General features: G+C 41.8%; 1 protein-coding gene across 1 annotated transcript; it reads left to right on the top strand.

Moving 5' to 3' along the window:
- Positions 1-358: 358 nt before the first annotated feature.
- LOC136886251 (MICOS complex subunit mic25-b) lies at positions 359-4,400 on the top strand. Its single transcript, XM_067158985.2, has 2 exons — positions 359-530; positions 3,910-4,400. The coding sequence occupies exons 1-2, from the start codon at positions 390-392 to the stop codon at positions 4,219-4,221; spliced, it is 453 nt and encodes a 150-aa protein (XP_067015086.1). The 5' UTR covers positions 359-389; the 3' UTR covers positions 4,222-4,400.
- The last annotated feature ends 12,656 nt before the right edge of the window (positions 4,401-17,056 follow it).

Genomic DNA, 17,056 nt, shown 5'->3' with positions numbered 1-17,056 from the left:
ATGAACAGCAAAACGCGTCATGAAGTGTCTCAATGCGTAATTGGCTTTTATCCATTCTCTGTTTTACAAATTATGGAACCCGGTAGCTCGACAGCAAAGTAAATTTCAATTGAAATAAATCTGGTGTACATTAAATGAAATATATCATTAAATACATTTGAACAGTTCACTAATTGGTGAGAACATTGCGGAAATGTATTCGATTAAGACACACATGGCATACGTCCAAGAGCATGGCCGCTGTCCGCTGTCTGTCACGTGATCGCATTGCCATCCCGGTGTACCAGAGAGAAGAATTCAACAATGGCGATGAAGTTTGGATCTTTATTTTCGAGCAGACAAATCGTACTTCGTGTAAATTAAATAGTTATTATTATCGTTTGGTGGTTATGGGGAACGTGAGCGGAACGCCTCGTAAAGTGACCGTGCAAAATGAAGCAGAAGAATCAACGAATGTGATCAAAGTGTCAGACAGAATAGCGCAAAGGCTGAGAGGAGCACCAGAAGAAATACAGGACACAGTTCGAGGCGTAAGTATTACAAACATCCCAAGTTGTGTGCAAATGTATGGCGTCGTTTTGTTAAACCTTAAAAACTGCATTTACCTTCAACATTTTTACCTTATTAGGATCCTTTTGAAGTATTAAAAGTGCGCCCGAGTGGTTTTTTAAGATAACTTTCTAAATACGAGAAAAAATAATCAACATAAATGACGGCATGTTATGAATTAGACTCTTATAGAGGCCAAGGAACAACTAAGGCGTAATGTAGCAATGAGGAGCAAGGAATATTTATGAACTGTGAAGGTGCAAGGAGCATCACATGGACCTCAACGGACGACCGTCAAGTAGAAGATAACCTTCGCAGTTCATAAATACTCCTTGCTTCTCTTCCCTACATATAGGCTTAATTATTCCTCGGACTCTATGAGAGGCCCATACACCCAATACATGTTTCTGTCTTTTGTTGTTTTCCGTACCAAAGAGAGGTACTGCTTGTTAAAACGTGATGAAAATATGCAGGCTAAAATGGCTAGTTTATACGCGCAATCTTCCTGCTATATTAACAGTTGTTCTACTATAGCCACCCGCGTGCGTGAGATCCTTCAAGATGGGTGAAGTTATAACCTCCGTGGTAGTTAGTGATACATTCGTTTTTTTCCTCCCTGGGTCTTGCCCAGTAATATTTGCACATAATGGAACATTTCTGGATTCAGACCATGTGAGCTGAGATGACAGGTTTTGTCTGAAAAGAGCTCTATTACTCTAGTCGTCAGGATATGAGTGTGTCCAAAATGTTCCTCTGTGTGGGGCGGTACAATAACACGCACGGTATTCCCTGCCTGAGGCGACTAAAAGGGGGGGGGGAGAGAGAGAGAGAGAGAGAGAGAGAGAGAGAGAGAGAGAGAGAGAGAGAGTGCGCGCGCGCGCGCGCGCTTGGGTTGGCGACCACGGGGCCCTTAGCTGAGTCCTCACTTTAATATATCCTTGGCCAGCTCTTTTCTAACCCCGACAGTAATAGGTCTTTCATTTTCACGCCCTTCGTAGCTCTTCCCTTTCTTTGGCTGATATCTTCAGTTTTCGAAGTGTTGGACCCCTTCCAATTTTTCCCTCTGATTGGTGTTAATAGAGGATGGTGCACTTCCCCTTAAAACAATAATCACCACCACCACCACCACCACGTGAGCCGAGACAGGGACTCTGTTCTTCTTCTATTTCCGATGCTCGAGAAAGTCTGAGCTGTATACAGCCAGTGAAGTGATATTTTACTGTAATTGCACTCAGAAAGACACCAAATGATAACTGGAACAGTTTCTGGTATTCAAGAGATGCCTTCTCCATTAAACTGAACCACATCCTACCATTGTTCGTTAATTAATTTGCGAAAAGTATATCTTTTTAATAAAATCAAGTAAGATATTTGCATGTACTGAAAAATTCCTGTCTGTGACAAACTGGAAGAACTCTCGTCCCCGACAGGCCGACCTCGAGAACCACCATTATCTGGAACAATTTACATTAGCTTGCAAGTCATGTGCCACTTCAAACATCAAGTATGTGTGTAGCGGGAGCGTGGGGGTGGAAGTTAGAACGCCCCATGGAAATTTTACAAAAAAGAAAATAAACTGACAATAAATAAGAAAGTATTTAAACTTTGAGTGACATCATTGTAGAACCTGTTGAATCTATTTTCTAAGAAGCCTCCAAAGTTGGATTTTAGACCATAAAATGAACAAACAAAGCTGTTGACCTTGATCGTATTGTTCTTGTTTTGCATTTTAATATAAGCTTTTGTAGCACTTGTATCAGGTGTCGTGTGGTCAGCACGGGGACGCTCTCTCACCACGTGGCTTGAGTGAACCTACAACGAGTTCTCAGATGCAGGTAAAATCCCTGACCTGGCCGGGAACTGAACCCGGCACACCGCGGGGCCAGAGCTGACTGTAGACATGTTATAGTACAATGGCAATGAGAACGTTTTGAAGCGTCCCACCTAAATCTGCGACCTCAAATATTTTCGAAATGAAACAAACGGTGTATGTTGTTCCGTAAGCAGACCATTCCAAGTGAACGAAGGAGAGAAACTGAGGTATGGACGTCATTCAAGGATTACAAAAACCAGCCTTTAAAAATCATACGACAGTAAGGACGATACCTGCTGTTTGAGTAGAGTGAATGTGAAACATGACGTAGTTTTTGGTGTTAATGCGTGGATAACCTGTGTTATGTTGTAGCCATAAGCCCTGTCTGTAAAACAAATATAACTTCTCTGCTAAACAATAAAGAGCTTCTGGAGCTTCACATTGCTGTCACCTTTCCATGCTGTTCACAAGGATTCATGTTCTGCGACAGAAAGCAGCATTTCACGATTTCTACACTTATATAAACATACAAAGGCCAAATTAATTGGTAAATGCACGAGAGGCGGGAGGGTTGTTGCCCCTCCCCCCGCCCCGCGCGAGTTGGTATCACCTCTCCAGCACAGCCAAACAACATTCAGTATCGCCCGCTTGCCCACGGCTCTACGCATACCCTCCAGGCTATCCTGCTGCATACTTTCAACAGTATCGTTTCTCGATCATGGTCATAAACGCTTTTTACGTTATTTTTTCATAAACGGCTAACGTTTATACAAATAGAATTGTTGCATTGTAAAACACAATCTCTGTACATAATCGATACGAATATTTTGAACTGCCTTTGCACCCTTAATAGTGGTCGACAGTGTAGATCTACGAGTGACCTGCAGTAAGCCAGTTCGAATGTTTATTTCGAAAATAAATATCAGAACTAATGAGAAGGAAGAGGCTAATTTGAGGGCTATAATTAAGATTCTTGAAAACGTACGTTGTTACAGCCTGGAAGTGACGTTTGATTTCCATGTAACTGTGATTGCTGAAAGTATTTGCAACGTTTTCAAACGCAAGCTGTTACATTTGTGGAGCAAAATCTAGGGAAATGAACCGCGTAAAATCTTGTAATTCAAGAAAATGATCTCTTTGGCCTATCGACACTTCGCCCTTGGATAGGAACGTTTGCGGGTCGTATAGATTGTCTTTCAAACGGGAGAGGAGCAAAAGGCTCTTTGAAGAAGGCTTTTAGGTCGATCATGGTCTTAGTATCGGTGAAAAGCTTAATGACTAGAATGTTGGGGCACTTCTTCCTGGAACTGAAGACATGCCCAGCACTCTGCACAAACTGCTCTTTCACGGGATCGACGTAATGGAATGTTTCAGTTTATGTCTAGCTGTTGAAGGTATGCACAAGGTATTTCACGCTGCAAAGGTGTGCTCCATAAGTTGACCCTCTGTCTTCGAGGGAGGTCCAGCACATCTTGCGTGTTTACATTTCGACTAAACGACTAAACTCGATTTACGTTTAATTTAGATTTTTGGCCACACTGTTTCAGGATGTAATCCAAGATGAGAACGAGCTGTACTGGCACAGGCGGCTGGACAACCTGGAGGACAGTCACAGGAGGATGGTACAGCACATGGAAGATGAGATCGCACGTGCGCAGGCCGAGGTGCGCCAGTGGCTACAGAAGACGCCAGATACAGAAGAAGAGCCTCCGTGTATGGACGCCAAGGAGCTGGTGATGAAATGTTACCAGGAACATCCCAAACAAAGTCTGCTGTGTGCCAGACTTGTGAGGATCTATCAGCAGTGCGTCAACGGTCGTATTCTGGACGTCATCGACCAGAAGGGCACCCGCCAATAAAACTCTTCTCTGTAGTTCAGTTGGAACATGGCCAGTTCTGTGCTCTCAACCGTCCATGTTTCAATGCAATGTCTTTGTGAAATACTGGCCGCTTCTAGGAGTAAAAATATCCCAGACAAACCAGCTTCAAACTACATCTAGACGTTGTTCTTATTCAATTTTAAAGTGGTTAAAAACTTCCCGAAAAACCTTGACTGAACACATGGAAAAATGATCTGTAAGACGCGTTGCCACTTATTAACAAAGATGTTGTTTAAAATAAGTTTTAATTAATAACAAGCATAACAAACATCTTGAACAACAAAGTGTGCCACTACCACCAGTTCTTATATCCATGTCTTCACAAGAGTTCGTTGCTATCTCGACCACCTCATTTCTTTTGTATTTCAAAAATATCTTCAGGCTTCTCATTTTGATAACTTCTCAAAACTGATCTCAACGATCTGAAGGTATTTTTGAGTTTGGTTTATATCTTCTACATTACCCCACAGGTACAGAAAGAAAGATCACATACTGCAGGCAAAAGCCTCTGTGCTGGACACTTTCTATGGCATCAATAATTGTCTTGCGTGAACACGTTTTACAGCTTTGTAATGAGCACTGCATCTTGTATCTGAAAGTCTCCATCATCCATCTGTGTGAGGAAAGTGAGAAAAAGCACTTCAGACTTTTTCAGGAACCCAAAAAAAGATTGCACATGTAAAACAGTTGCAATAGAATGCATTCCATGATGTGTACAAGGAGCAAACAATGCTTTACGAATCCTCACCTGGACTCCAGCCACTTCTGTTATGTCGAGGGCTGAAAATAGCCTACCACTGACTCATGTCAAGGGTCGCGCATTCGGAAGATGGTGAGGTGTTAATGCTACGATAAATTATTAGCAAACAATGTGAGATGTCTGGTGTAATATCAAAGATAAACATTCTAATTCCTTATATCAAACAAAATATTTATTCTTGACTCTCTCGCTTAGAAGTGTGATCAACTCAATATGAGTGGGGTAGGGTGCAGATAGCTCGTACCTGTCTGTTTCTCTTGATACCCGATCATAGCTCAACTATCTGTAGAACACTCCACCAAAAATGTTCTTTGTGGCCATGGAATGCTACATTTTGTTGAGACACACGTAACGTTCCAATAACGTTTTTCTGTTTCTGTAACAGTCTGGATAACTTGATCAGTCGTTTTGTTAACGATTAGACTTGCCCGTAACGTTTTCAAATTTTCAAAACAAGTTTAATGTCGTTCAGAGTTTCATTGATTTGGACTTTTGGATGAAGTTTCCACCAAGACTCGAAACTGTTCGTAAACTTTGATTTATTACGACTCACATATTTTATTTGCTATTTGCTTTACGTCGCACCGACACAGATAGGTCTTATGGCGACGATGGGGCAGGAAAGGCCAAGGAATGGGAAAGAAGCGGCCAACTATCTCCAGGATTGTGCCTTTGCTGGCAGGACCTAGTGTTTACAGTGCACTATGTCTTCTGGTATGGGCTAGAGCAATTTTGTTACTTTCGTTGATCTGTCTCTGTCTTATCCTTGGCTTTGACAAAATGAAAGTGACTGAGGTATGAGCGATGCTAGTAATGCCATTCTTTCTGCAGCCAGTCCCTGTTATGAATAGTGTGAAAATGTTGCTCATACGGTCGGTTGGTGTATGCATTTCAGTAGGCTTGGCAGACTGATATGTAATAGCAACTTCTGGCTCAGTGAGGAAAGCAACGGGAAACTATCTCACTCCTCATTTCCCTAGCACGCCTCTTCAGTGATGTCTAGGCCATCTATGACAGCTGATGGCAGAGCTGTTGAGGATCCAACCAGCCCTAGGGCTGATAACTAAACATACATCTTCCGGATGCGAGCTCACAGCTGCGCGCCCCTAACCGCACGGCCAACTCGCTCGGTACTCAAATATTTGTCAGAGCCGAAGAGCCTACACAAACTGTAAAAGCTTTGCTTTTTTTGTGTGTAGAGAATGCCATCTAGGTTCTGACTTATACAGAACGAATCAATCAATCAATCAATCAATCAATCAATCAATCAATCAATCAATCAATCAATCAATCAATCAATCAATCAATCAATCAATCAAAAATCTGCATTTAGGACTGTCATCTAGATGACACATTCCCTATCAACTGCTTTTCCTTACAAGTTTTCAAAGAACTTTGGAATTTATCGAACATTTCCCTTGATAAATTCCTCGTCCTATAATGTACACTTTGTCCTCTTGAATTCCAACTTTATCTTCATTTTCTTTAAATTGTGTTTCTGAAGAGCACACACAATCCTGTAACGGAGATACGCCTTATTTTAGTCACGGACTCGCAACGGGCGAACCTCTTGCCTGGCCCACAATTTGGACTGAGCTATCCTATTATTTTAAGCTTACAATGAAAATAATGCAAGAATCCGGGTCGGATAATTACGTCACGAGACGATTGGCCGCAGAAGTCCGTTGACTTGTGAAGAGGCTCTGTGCATGTTCTTGTCCTGTTTTACATGTCGAGGCCTAGGGCGCCTCAGTCACACTTCCCTTTCTTTACCTTCATTTTTCAAAGGACTGGATCTCTTCATTTGCCCTCGGTGATTAGCGCTACATGGTTGTCCAGTTGTACTTCTTCTTAAAACAGTAATGTGTGACCAGTATCCAGTATTCGGGAGATACTGGGTTCGAGCCCCACTGTCGCCAGCCCTGAAGATGGTTTACCGTGGTTTCCTATTTTCACACCAGGAAAATGCTGCGGCTGTACCTTAATTAAGGCCACGGCCGCTTCCTTCCCACTTCCAGCCCTTTCGTGTCCCATCGTCACCATAAGACCTATCTGTGTCAGTACGACGTAAAACAACTTTAAAAACAACAACAGTAGTCGCCACCACGCTAATCAGAGGGAACAATGGGAGGGATGCATCGGCAAAAAAAAAAAAAAAAAACAGGGCCACGAAAGGAGTGAGAATGAAGGACTCCCTCGGCCTCGAACCTGATAAGTGTTAACCAAGGGAGGTCGGGTAGGGTTGCTATGGTGAACAACCCAGACAATGGAAGCGAATCACTCACCATTTGATCACAGCTGTATTTGAGCTCGTTGAGAGGTCAATAACTGTCAATAAGCCTTATAGTCTACAGGAGCTTGAAATTCATAAAGAAACGTTGAGAAACTTCTGACTCGGAATTGAATGGCTTTTTCCAACTTAATTACCGAGTTATGAGCATCTTTCTTCACATAGTCCGCTAAGCTCACATTACACATGACCTATGCCTCGTACTGCATTTTCCCTATCTGTACAGTCCGGCTCTGTGGCGTGTTGGCCTTTGGCCACAGGGGTCCCGGGTTCGATTCCTGGCAGGGTCGGGAATTTTAACCATAATTGGTTAATTTCTCTGGCACGGGGACTGGGTGTATGTGTCGCCTTCATCACCATTTCATCCTCATCATGACGCGCAGGTCGCCTAAGGGTGTCAAATCAAAAGACCTGCACCTGGCGAGCCGAACATGTCCTCGGACACTCCCGGCACTAATAGCCATACGCCATTTCGTTTTTCCTACCGTAGGCCTACACTTTCTAGCTTTCCCCTCAACTGACGCCATTTTAATAACAAAAGTTCCACTTGGCCGCCGTCCTATCAACTGTAGCGTTAGGCCCGTATTCATGAGAAGTTTGCTGAGTTGAGTTTCAAGAAAGCAGGGTGTGGCGAAGTAAACACTGATAAGTAACGACGTCAAGAATTTAGATATGAATTTGCCAATGAAACCGATAGGATAGCGGTGCGGTGTAGCGACTCCCATCATGGGGTTGGGTTTTACTGTTTTATAGATTGCAATAGACGCTACATTGAATACAGTTCAGTAGTTCCAATCTTCCCAAAGAACCGGGATCATTCCAACACACAACACGCTGAAATTAAAACGTAACAGTACAATAATAGCACATTAAAAAATCTTCTACAATTAGCTTTTATTAACCGTTTGTTTATCGAATCTATACAGTGTTTGAATTAATTCAGGTGTTATATCGTCAATACCTGAACTCTCCTTCCTCTGATTTCACCAATACTATCCGCCATTTTATTAACTTTCTGGTCTCGAAGACTTCTCATGTACGGAGCAGTACAGAGCTTCTAAGCTTAACCCACGTCGTCTTCATGAATTGCTATTTGCTTTACGTCGCACCGACACAGATAGGTCCTATGGCGACTGTTGGATAGAAAAGGCCTAGGAATGGGAAGGAAGCGGCCGTGGCCTTAATTAAGGTACAGCCCCAGCATTTACCTGGTGTGAAAATGGGAAACTACGGAAAACCATCTTCAGAGCTGCCGGCAGTGGGGTTCGAGCTCACCGTCTCCCGATTACTGGATACTGGCCGCACTTAAGCGACTACAGCTATTGAGCTCGCTTTCTTCATGAATACTAACGCTCAGGTTCTTTTGAGTGACAATCTTAACAATAATGTTATTTGCTTTACGTCCAACTAGTTTTACATTGAGACGCCGAGGTGCCGGAATTTTGTCCCGTAGGAGTTGTTTTACGACCGACACGAAAATCTTCAAATACTGCCGGACTTGAGTCAGGTTGTAGTGAGAAGGGCAGCGCCCACCATGTTTACAGTACTGTTGACATGAGTTTTAATTTTGAAACTTTAAAACGTGTACAAGTGTACCACTAACTTACAGTGATGTAGAAAGACCTCGCCTTTATATTCCGTAACGTGAGTCAAGAGTCCGCCTCTGTCAGCCCCGATGGCCCGGGTTCATCCATCCTGGAAGTGGTTTTCCGTGGATTCCCACCAACTAACTTAAGGCCACGGCCGCTTCCCCGCGCAAGGCCCCTGTTGAGCATAGCTGTGGAGGCAAGGCACTGGTTCTCCTACCCAGTTGTATCCCCCGGCCGAATGTCTCACGCTCCAGGTGGGATCCCTCGCTGAGTCCGAGGGAAGGGTAAACAGATTAAGAAAGAAAGAACACGAGTCAGAAGAGTAAGTAAAACCAAAGAATGGGCTTAAAAATAATAATTTACGTATCGGAGTCTTTTAATGGAAATGTCACCTGACCTACCTGTGGTAGTCGTTAAATGTGCGTCACGACGTCACTGCAACATGCTTGTGGATCAGGGCGCGGGACTCTCATCCAGTAAGGATACCTCTTCTCCTGAGGATACTGAGCGGAGTGCCAGTATCCCCTGCCTCAGGGGGCGTGCTTTTACCATGGGGCCAGGCTCCTCACTTTCATCTATCCTATCCGACCTCTCTTTGTCAACTTGTTCTTTTCCAACCCCGACGCCATTAGGTTCGCGACAGCTGGGGAGTCTTTCATTCTCACGCCTTTCGTGGCCCTTGTCTTTCTTTGGCCGACGCCTTCAGTTTTCGAAGTGTCGGATCTCTTCCATGCTTTCTCTCTGATTAGTGTTATATAGAGGATGGTTGTACTTCCTCTTAACACAATAAAAGTAGTTAGTGGGACGTAAAGCAAACAACATTAAACTAGAGAACAAGAACAATACGATCGAACTTTCGAGGCTTTTCAGAACGGATCTGTTGCTTCTCGTCTCTGTATGTTTATCAGTTTCCATGAAGGGAGTTCTAACCTGCCCCTGTCAGAGACTTCTTACGCATATGATGCAAGTCCCTGTAGTCGTTTGCTTTAATTGATCATACCACTAGTTATCAGCGAAATTATAACTAGAGACGGGAATTCGCCTATTTTATTCCTGTGTTCAGAAAAGTAGGCTTTTGAGATATAAATCCGTTTTAGGGTCTTTTTAGCTATTTTTCGTTTGTTTTATTGTGTCTATAAACGCCTATTTCAGGGGTTTGTGCCTATTTGGAGTATAATTGCTTATTTTATTCCTTTTGACTATTTTAAAAAAAGCTGATTTCCTTCCAGTGCATTGTATTGTAGCTAGTGTGCTCGACAGAATTATCTTCTCTTATCTCAATATCTGTTTAACCCACGAACAAAAATGGGAATTCTCAGGAGTCACAAGAAATAGTTCTAGGGAAATTTCCATCAGGAGAAACAAGGAACAATTTGACCTCGAAGCCTTGAACCCCTCCAACCTCCTAAGTCAACTCATATGCCCTGTACCTCCCTTTCGATGCGAACTGTTGCACGTGTACTGTTGTGATTTATTGTGAAGGGGAAGAAGAAGAAGTGTGTTTGGGGCAATGCCCAAAGAAAAATCGTCGAGGTGAAGCAGTGGATCACAGGAGATCCCATTTTCACTACTGATGAAAGGGTAGTCTCTCAAGCTTGCTGTAAGGAGGTGAGTTCGTTTGTTCCTTTTACCTTTTTTGTGAACAATCATCGCATTTCATTGTAGCATATATAGGCCTATTAATTTATGTATTGTGGCAAGTTGTTTTGTTGTAATGCTGTATTATCAAGGGTTATGAATTTCATTTTGTTGGTCCGTACTGAACTGAGAATAACATATGAATAGTAACACAGTAAGGTTTCCACCTATTCAGTACTAATATGTATTTACAATGTTATAAATTACATGGAACTAGTTTCGACCCGCCTAGGGGTCATCATCAGCCATATTAAAGCATACATAAGTATTCTGTCGAATCCTAAAAACATGTTATTTTTAACTGTAATAATCGTATGGATTTTATAATTTATAAAGTGAAGTTTGGTAATGAGATGAGAAATGTTAGTATGGTACAGGTGAGTAGTAAATAATAATATATGTACAAACAAGTTTGGAACAAAGTACTAGTGGGGTGCTTAGAGTTGTAAAATATAACCTCGTGGATGTCAGTAGTCCTCGTACTAAAGAAGCAATGTAAAATGACACATATAAACATATATACAAGTATGTACAAAGTCTGGAGAGTAAAGAGTGATACTCTTTTATGTTGAGTTGGCTTGACACTGATCACTTAAGCGGAGAAATTAGGTATTTGGTGTATTAAAGCTGTGTTGGTCAGTTGCGTTGTTGGTTGTTGGACGTGAAGTTGTTTTTGAATTTCTGGTTGAGAAGAAGGTGGAAACTGCGCGTGGATATATTGATTCTCAGTTCTTAGCGGAAACCAAATTGGACCTGTTTAAATGGAGAATGTCAGTAAAAACAAAAATGGAGATAGGAAAAGGTTAACATAAAGTGAAAGGACGCTTACCTCGCGCTGCGGTGTGTGTAGTATAGCTGATGGTGTGCGATTGGTGGCGGGGAGAGAAGTGTGGGCGAGAGGAGGGCAGGTGCGTGCGGGTTAGGAGGGGGTTAGGAAGAGTGGGGGTGGCTTGGGGTGAGGTGGGGGTGGGGAGCTTTTAAGGCGGGGCTGAAGGGTGCGGGAAAAAGGGTAATTGTCTCGGAAAAGTACCTTTGATTAGACTTAGGATTGAGTTTTGGTTGGCTGCATTATTGTTTCTGAGGAAAGTGATGAATAGATCGAAGAGTATGTTGGGTTTCTCTGAGATTTCATTGAGATTGTGACTGGCGTTGAAGTATTGGTCTAGGTGTATGTAGTAATTTTCCATTATGTTGAGTAAAGGGCCCTTGTTTGCTAATTCGAGGATGTCCATGTCCTGTTCGATATTGGTGAAATTATGGTTATAATCATGCATGTGTTGGCCGATGGCTGAAAACCTGTTGTATTTTATTGCATTAGTGTGTTCGTGGTATCTGGTATTGAAGTTTCTACCGGTTTGTCCGATGTAGGATTTTTCACAGGTGTTGCATTTGATCCTGTAAACTCCTGATTTTACAAAACTGCTGGTCTTGTTGATGTGTGAAGTATTGTGTAAGACGTTCGTGTTCTTATTGTTGGTTTTGAAGGCTATTTTAACGCCTTGTTTCTTGAAGGTATTGGTTAACTTGTAGATATCATTGTTGAACGTGAAGGTGGAGAATGTTAGAGGTTTAGTCACTTCTTTTTTGAGGGTAGTTTTAGGGCGATGTTTTTGTTTATTGATTATCCTTTCTATAAAATGATTGCTGAAGCCGTTGTATTTTGCAATTCCGCGAATTGTGTTAAGTTCGTTCTTTAGATCTTTCTTGGACATAGGTATGCTGAAGGCTCGGTGAACTAGGTTGTTGTATGTGGCTCGTTTGTGGGACTGGGGGTGCACTGAATCTTGGCGAATGGTGGAGGCTGTTTGAGTAGGTTTTCTGAATATTTTATAACTGAAAGAATCTGAGTTTCTAGTGATAGTTAAATCTAGGAAGTTGATTTTTTGATTTGATTCGGATTCTAGTGTGAATTTGATATGAGAATCAATAGTGTTGAGTTTTAAGAGGGTGGTGGAGGCATTAATTGATTGCTCATTCATGATTACGAAGACATCGTCAACATATCTGGCCCAAAAGAGAATGTTTTCAAATTCATTGTCAATTTTGGTGTGTTCGAGGAAGTCCAGGTATATTTCTGCTAAGATGCCTGAGGCCGGTGATCCCATTGCCAAACCATCTTGTTGATATATAACATTGTCGAAAGTGAAGAAGTTGTTGTTGATGATTAGTTTTAATACTGTGATAAAGTCTTGTGTCTCTAGTTTGCTTAAGTGGCTGTTTTTGTTTAAATTGTTTTTAATTATTGGAATTAATTTTGATACTTGTATGCTTGGGTACATGTTTACAATATCGAAAGAGTGGATGGAGTAATCCGGTTGCAAATTGAAATTGTTAAGTTTTTCTACTAGCTCTGATGTGTTTTTAATGTTTAATGTTTTTAATCAATTAATGCCTCCACCACCCTCTTAAAACTCAACACTATTGATTCTCATATCAAATTCACACTAGAATCCGAATCAAATCAAAAAATCAACTTCCTAGATTTAACTATCACTAGAAACTCAGATTCTTTCAGTTATAAAATATTCAGAAAACCTACTCAAACAGCCTCCACCATTCGCCAAGATTCAGTGCACCCCCAGTCCCACAAACGAGCCACATACAACAACCTAGTTCACCGAGCCTTCAGCATACCTATGTCCAAGAAAGATCTAAAGAACGAACTTAACACAATTCGCGGAATTGCAAAATACAACGGCTTCAGCAATCATTTTATAGAAAGGATAATCAATAAACAAAAACATCGCCCTAAAACTACCCTCAAAAAAGAAGTGACTAAACCTCTAACATTCTCCACCTTCACGTTCAACAATGATATCTACAAGTTAACCAATACCTTCAAGAAACAAGGCGTTAAAATAGCCTTCAAAACCAACAATAAGAACACGAACGTCTTACACAATACTTCACACATCAACAAGACCAGCAGTTTTGTAAAATCAGGAGTTTACAGGATCAAATGCAACACCTGTGAAAAATCCTACATCGGACAAACCGGTAGAAACTTCAATACCAGATACCACGAACACACTAATGCAATAAAATACAACAGGTTTTCAGCCATCGGCCAACACATGCATGATTATAACCATAATTTCACCAATATCGAACAGGACATGGACATCCTCGAATTAGCAAACAAGGGCCCTTTACTCAACATAATGGAAAATTACTACATACACCTAGACCAATACTTCAACGCCAGTCACAATCTCAATGAAATCTCAGAGAAACCCAACATACTCTTCGATCTATTCATCACTTTCCTCAGAAACAATAATGCAGCCAACCAAAACTCAATCCTAAGTCTAATCAAAGGTACTTTTCCGAGACAATTACCCTTTTTCCCGCACCCTTCAGCCCCGCCTTAAAAGCTCCCCACCCCCACCTCACCCCAAGCCACCCCCACTCTTCCTAACCCCCTCCTAACCCGCACGCACCTGCCCTCCTCTCGCCCACACTTCTCTCCCCGCCACCAATCGCACACCATCAGCTATACTACACACACCGCAGCGCGAGGTAAGCGTCCTTTCACTTTATGTTAACCTTTTCCTATCTCCATTTTTGTTTTTACTGACTTTCTCCATTTAAACAGGTCCAATTTGGTTTCCGCTAAGAACTGAGAATCAATATATCCACGCGCAGTTTCCACCTTCTTCTCAACCAGAAATTCAAAAACAACTTCACGTCCAACAACCAACAACGCAACTGACCAACACAGCTTTAATACACCAAATACCTAATTTCTCCGCTTAAGTGATCAGTGTCAAGCCAACTCAACATAAAAGAGTATCACTCTTTACTCTCCAGACTTTGTACATACTTGTATATATGTTTATATGTGTCATTTTACATTGCTTCTTTAGTACGAGGACTACTGACATCCACGAGGTTATATTTTACAACTCTAAGCACCCCACTAGTACTTTGTTCCAAACTTGTTTGTACATATATTATTATTTACTACTCACCTGTACCATACTAACATTTCTCATCTCATTACCAAACTTCACTTTATAAATTATAAAATCCATACGATTATTACAGTTAAAAATAACATGTTTTTAGGATTCGACAGAATACTTATGTATGCTTTAATATGGCTGATGATGACCCCTAGGCGGGTCGAAACTAGTTCCATGTAATTTATAACATTGTAAATACATATTAGTACTGAATAGGTGGAAACCTTACTGTGTTACTATTCATATGTTAATGCTGTATTAGTTGTGAACTTTCAATAAATTATATTGCTAAAATGGAATGGATGAAAATTAAATCGGTATTTTGAACTGAGATTAATTTCCTGTGAAAATAGATGTTTACAACTGAAATGCAATTTTTAAAACTCCCTTTAAAATCGAGGAATCTATTACACTTCCGCTAAGCCTTCGCGAAACACAGGTTGCAGATCCAATGTAGCCCGACTAGGATGATGCCACAACGTGTTTTACAAGGTTGCCAAGGTTACAAGACCAGGCCAGCGAAAAAACCGTTCGTCTGGATTGGTGAGGTCCGGTTAGTAACCGTTGTGTTTGGGAGGGGGGGGGGGGGGAGAGGGATACCAAAGAGAGTCTGAGGGGCGTAAGCTCCCAGGTTAACAAGCCTCTAACACCCCCTCTAGAGTCTGGCAAAATTATGACAAAAATAAGATTGGTTTTCATTTTTTGCTAGTGGTTTTACGTCGCACCGACGTCTTATGGCGACGATGGGATAGGAAAGGTCTAGGAGTAGGAAGGAAGCAGCCGTGGCCTTAATTAAGGTACAGCCCCAGCATTTGCCTGGTGTGAAAATGGGAAACCACGTAAACACATCTTCAGGGTTACCGACAGTGGGATTCGAACCCACTATCTCCCGGATCGCGCGGCCAACTCGCTCGACAAAATAAGGTTATGGGCGCATGTCACGACGATTTCAAATTACGCGTTTTTTAATTTTCAACGTGTGTGGCGGCCTTGTCGGCACAAATTATGCAGGATCTATTGCAGACAACAGAAAATAGTCATGACAGCTGACCCGGCTAACCAAAGCCGGCGAATAGAAACAAATAAAATGTTCACAAATCTGAGATTTATAGTGCCTCCGTTTTCATTCTTCTATATAAGTAAGAATACTGCTAGGTGGGTCCTTGGCAAGCATAAAGAACGGATCTCTCCTCTACGTTACTCTGCTATCGTTTCACGTCTTTTTAATTATATTTTTCACCCGGTGAACTCGACACGATACTGCCAAATTATAACTGAAAATCCTTGACGACATATTACCATGTAAATTACTAATTCCCTTGTTCCTACTTTAAAGTTTTGTACTTCTAGAAACATCACGTCTAGTAGTCTTTTTCTTTTTTTATGAAACAAATGCAAGAAATATACTAAGCATTATTGATAATTAGCCAAACTGTAGAAATTTAAGATATAGGGACAATGTAATTTATGTCACTTTTATTATTTTTCAGATCAAATGTGAGAAAAATACCACAGATCAACTTAGAAATACTGCGATGCATCTGATACGAGTACAGAAATCTGTATCAACTCAGCCTTTTTACCAGTCCACTTTGGGCAGGGACCAACAACCATTTTCTTCAGACCTATGCACTGCAATGTTGGGAGCTAATATGCCCCTGGTGGGGTCATTTAGGATTGTGGACGAAGTCAGGGAAGTTTTAACCGAACCTCTGGGAAGGCAGCCGCTGTCAGCGAAATAAAACCAGATGAAGTGACTTAATTTAAGTTTTGTCCAATCACTTCATGTGATGTTCAGAGATCTTTCTTTCAGTACAAAAACATTATGCATGAGAGAACAAGACTGTTGCCGGAAAACATTGAAACGTTGCCTGTAAATTCCTTTTATAGTAATTAAGTGTGTTATTAAATTATAAGAAATTTTTTCATGCCTATTTTACACGTTAATGCTCTATTTTGGCAAATTTAAGAGCCTATATGCCTGCCTATTTTAACTGTTCTTAGTGCCTATAATTCTCGTCTCTAATTATAACATTACCGTACAGCTGCGTCCTCTCCACTGCTTGTGGAGCTCTCCGGTTGTTGTTCATGACCCGCGATGCTCTACAGCGCATGTCTCTCGTCACGTGATTCTTGCGCAAAGGCGGCGCTTATCTGTCGTTCGTTCCGAGTGCTGTTTCTATTAGAAGCGAAGTAGGGTTGTCTGCGAGTGTTCCCCATTACCTTCTAATGAACTGTCGGCATCTCTAAAGCGCTCAATGTTTTCATATCTTAATTAAGGCCACGGTCGCCATACGACCTGGTGTATCGGTGCGACCCAAACAAACACCTTGCTTTTCAGTACGACCTCTATTGGCTGACTCTTGTTCTCTTCGCACCCTGTGGGTGCGGGCGATAGAATAACACCCACGGTATCCCCTGCCTGTCTTAAGAGGCCCCAGGGGATCTGAACTTTCGAGCGTTGGTTGGCGACCATGGGGTCCTCAGCTGAGACCTGGCATTACTTCCACTTACTTGTGCCAGGTTCCTCACTTTCACCTATCCTATCCGACCTACCTTGGTCAACTCTTGT

This window comes from Anabrus simplex, chromosome X, assembly GCF_040414725.1.
Source record: "Anabrus simplex isolate iqAnaSimp1 chromosome X, ASM4041472v1, whole genome shotgun sequence".
In the NCBI taxonomy this organism is placed as follows: Eukaryota; Metazoa; Arthropoda; class Insecta; order Orthoptera; family Tettigoniidae; genus Anabrus; species Anabrus simplex.
The sequence above is the reverse complement of the archived record's forward strand: the minus strand, read 5'-3'. Positions and strand labels throughout refer to the sequence as shown.

Coding starts and splice junctions, on each gene's coding strand:
- LOC136886251 (XM_067158985.2), top strand. CDS start 390: ATGGGGAACGTGAGCGGAACGCCTCGTAAAGTGACCGTGCAAAATGAA. Junction 531..3,909: donor TACAGGACACAGTTCGAGGC/GTAAGTATTACA, acceptor ACACTGTTTCAG/GATGTAATCCAAGATGAGAA.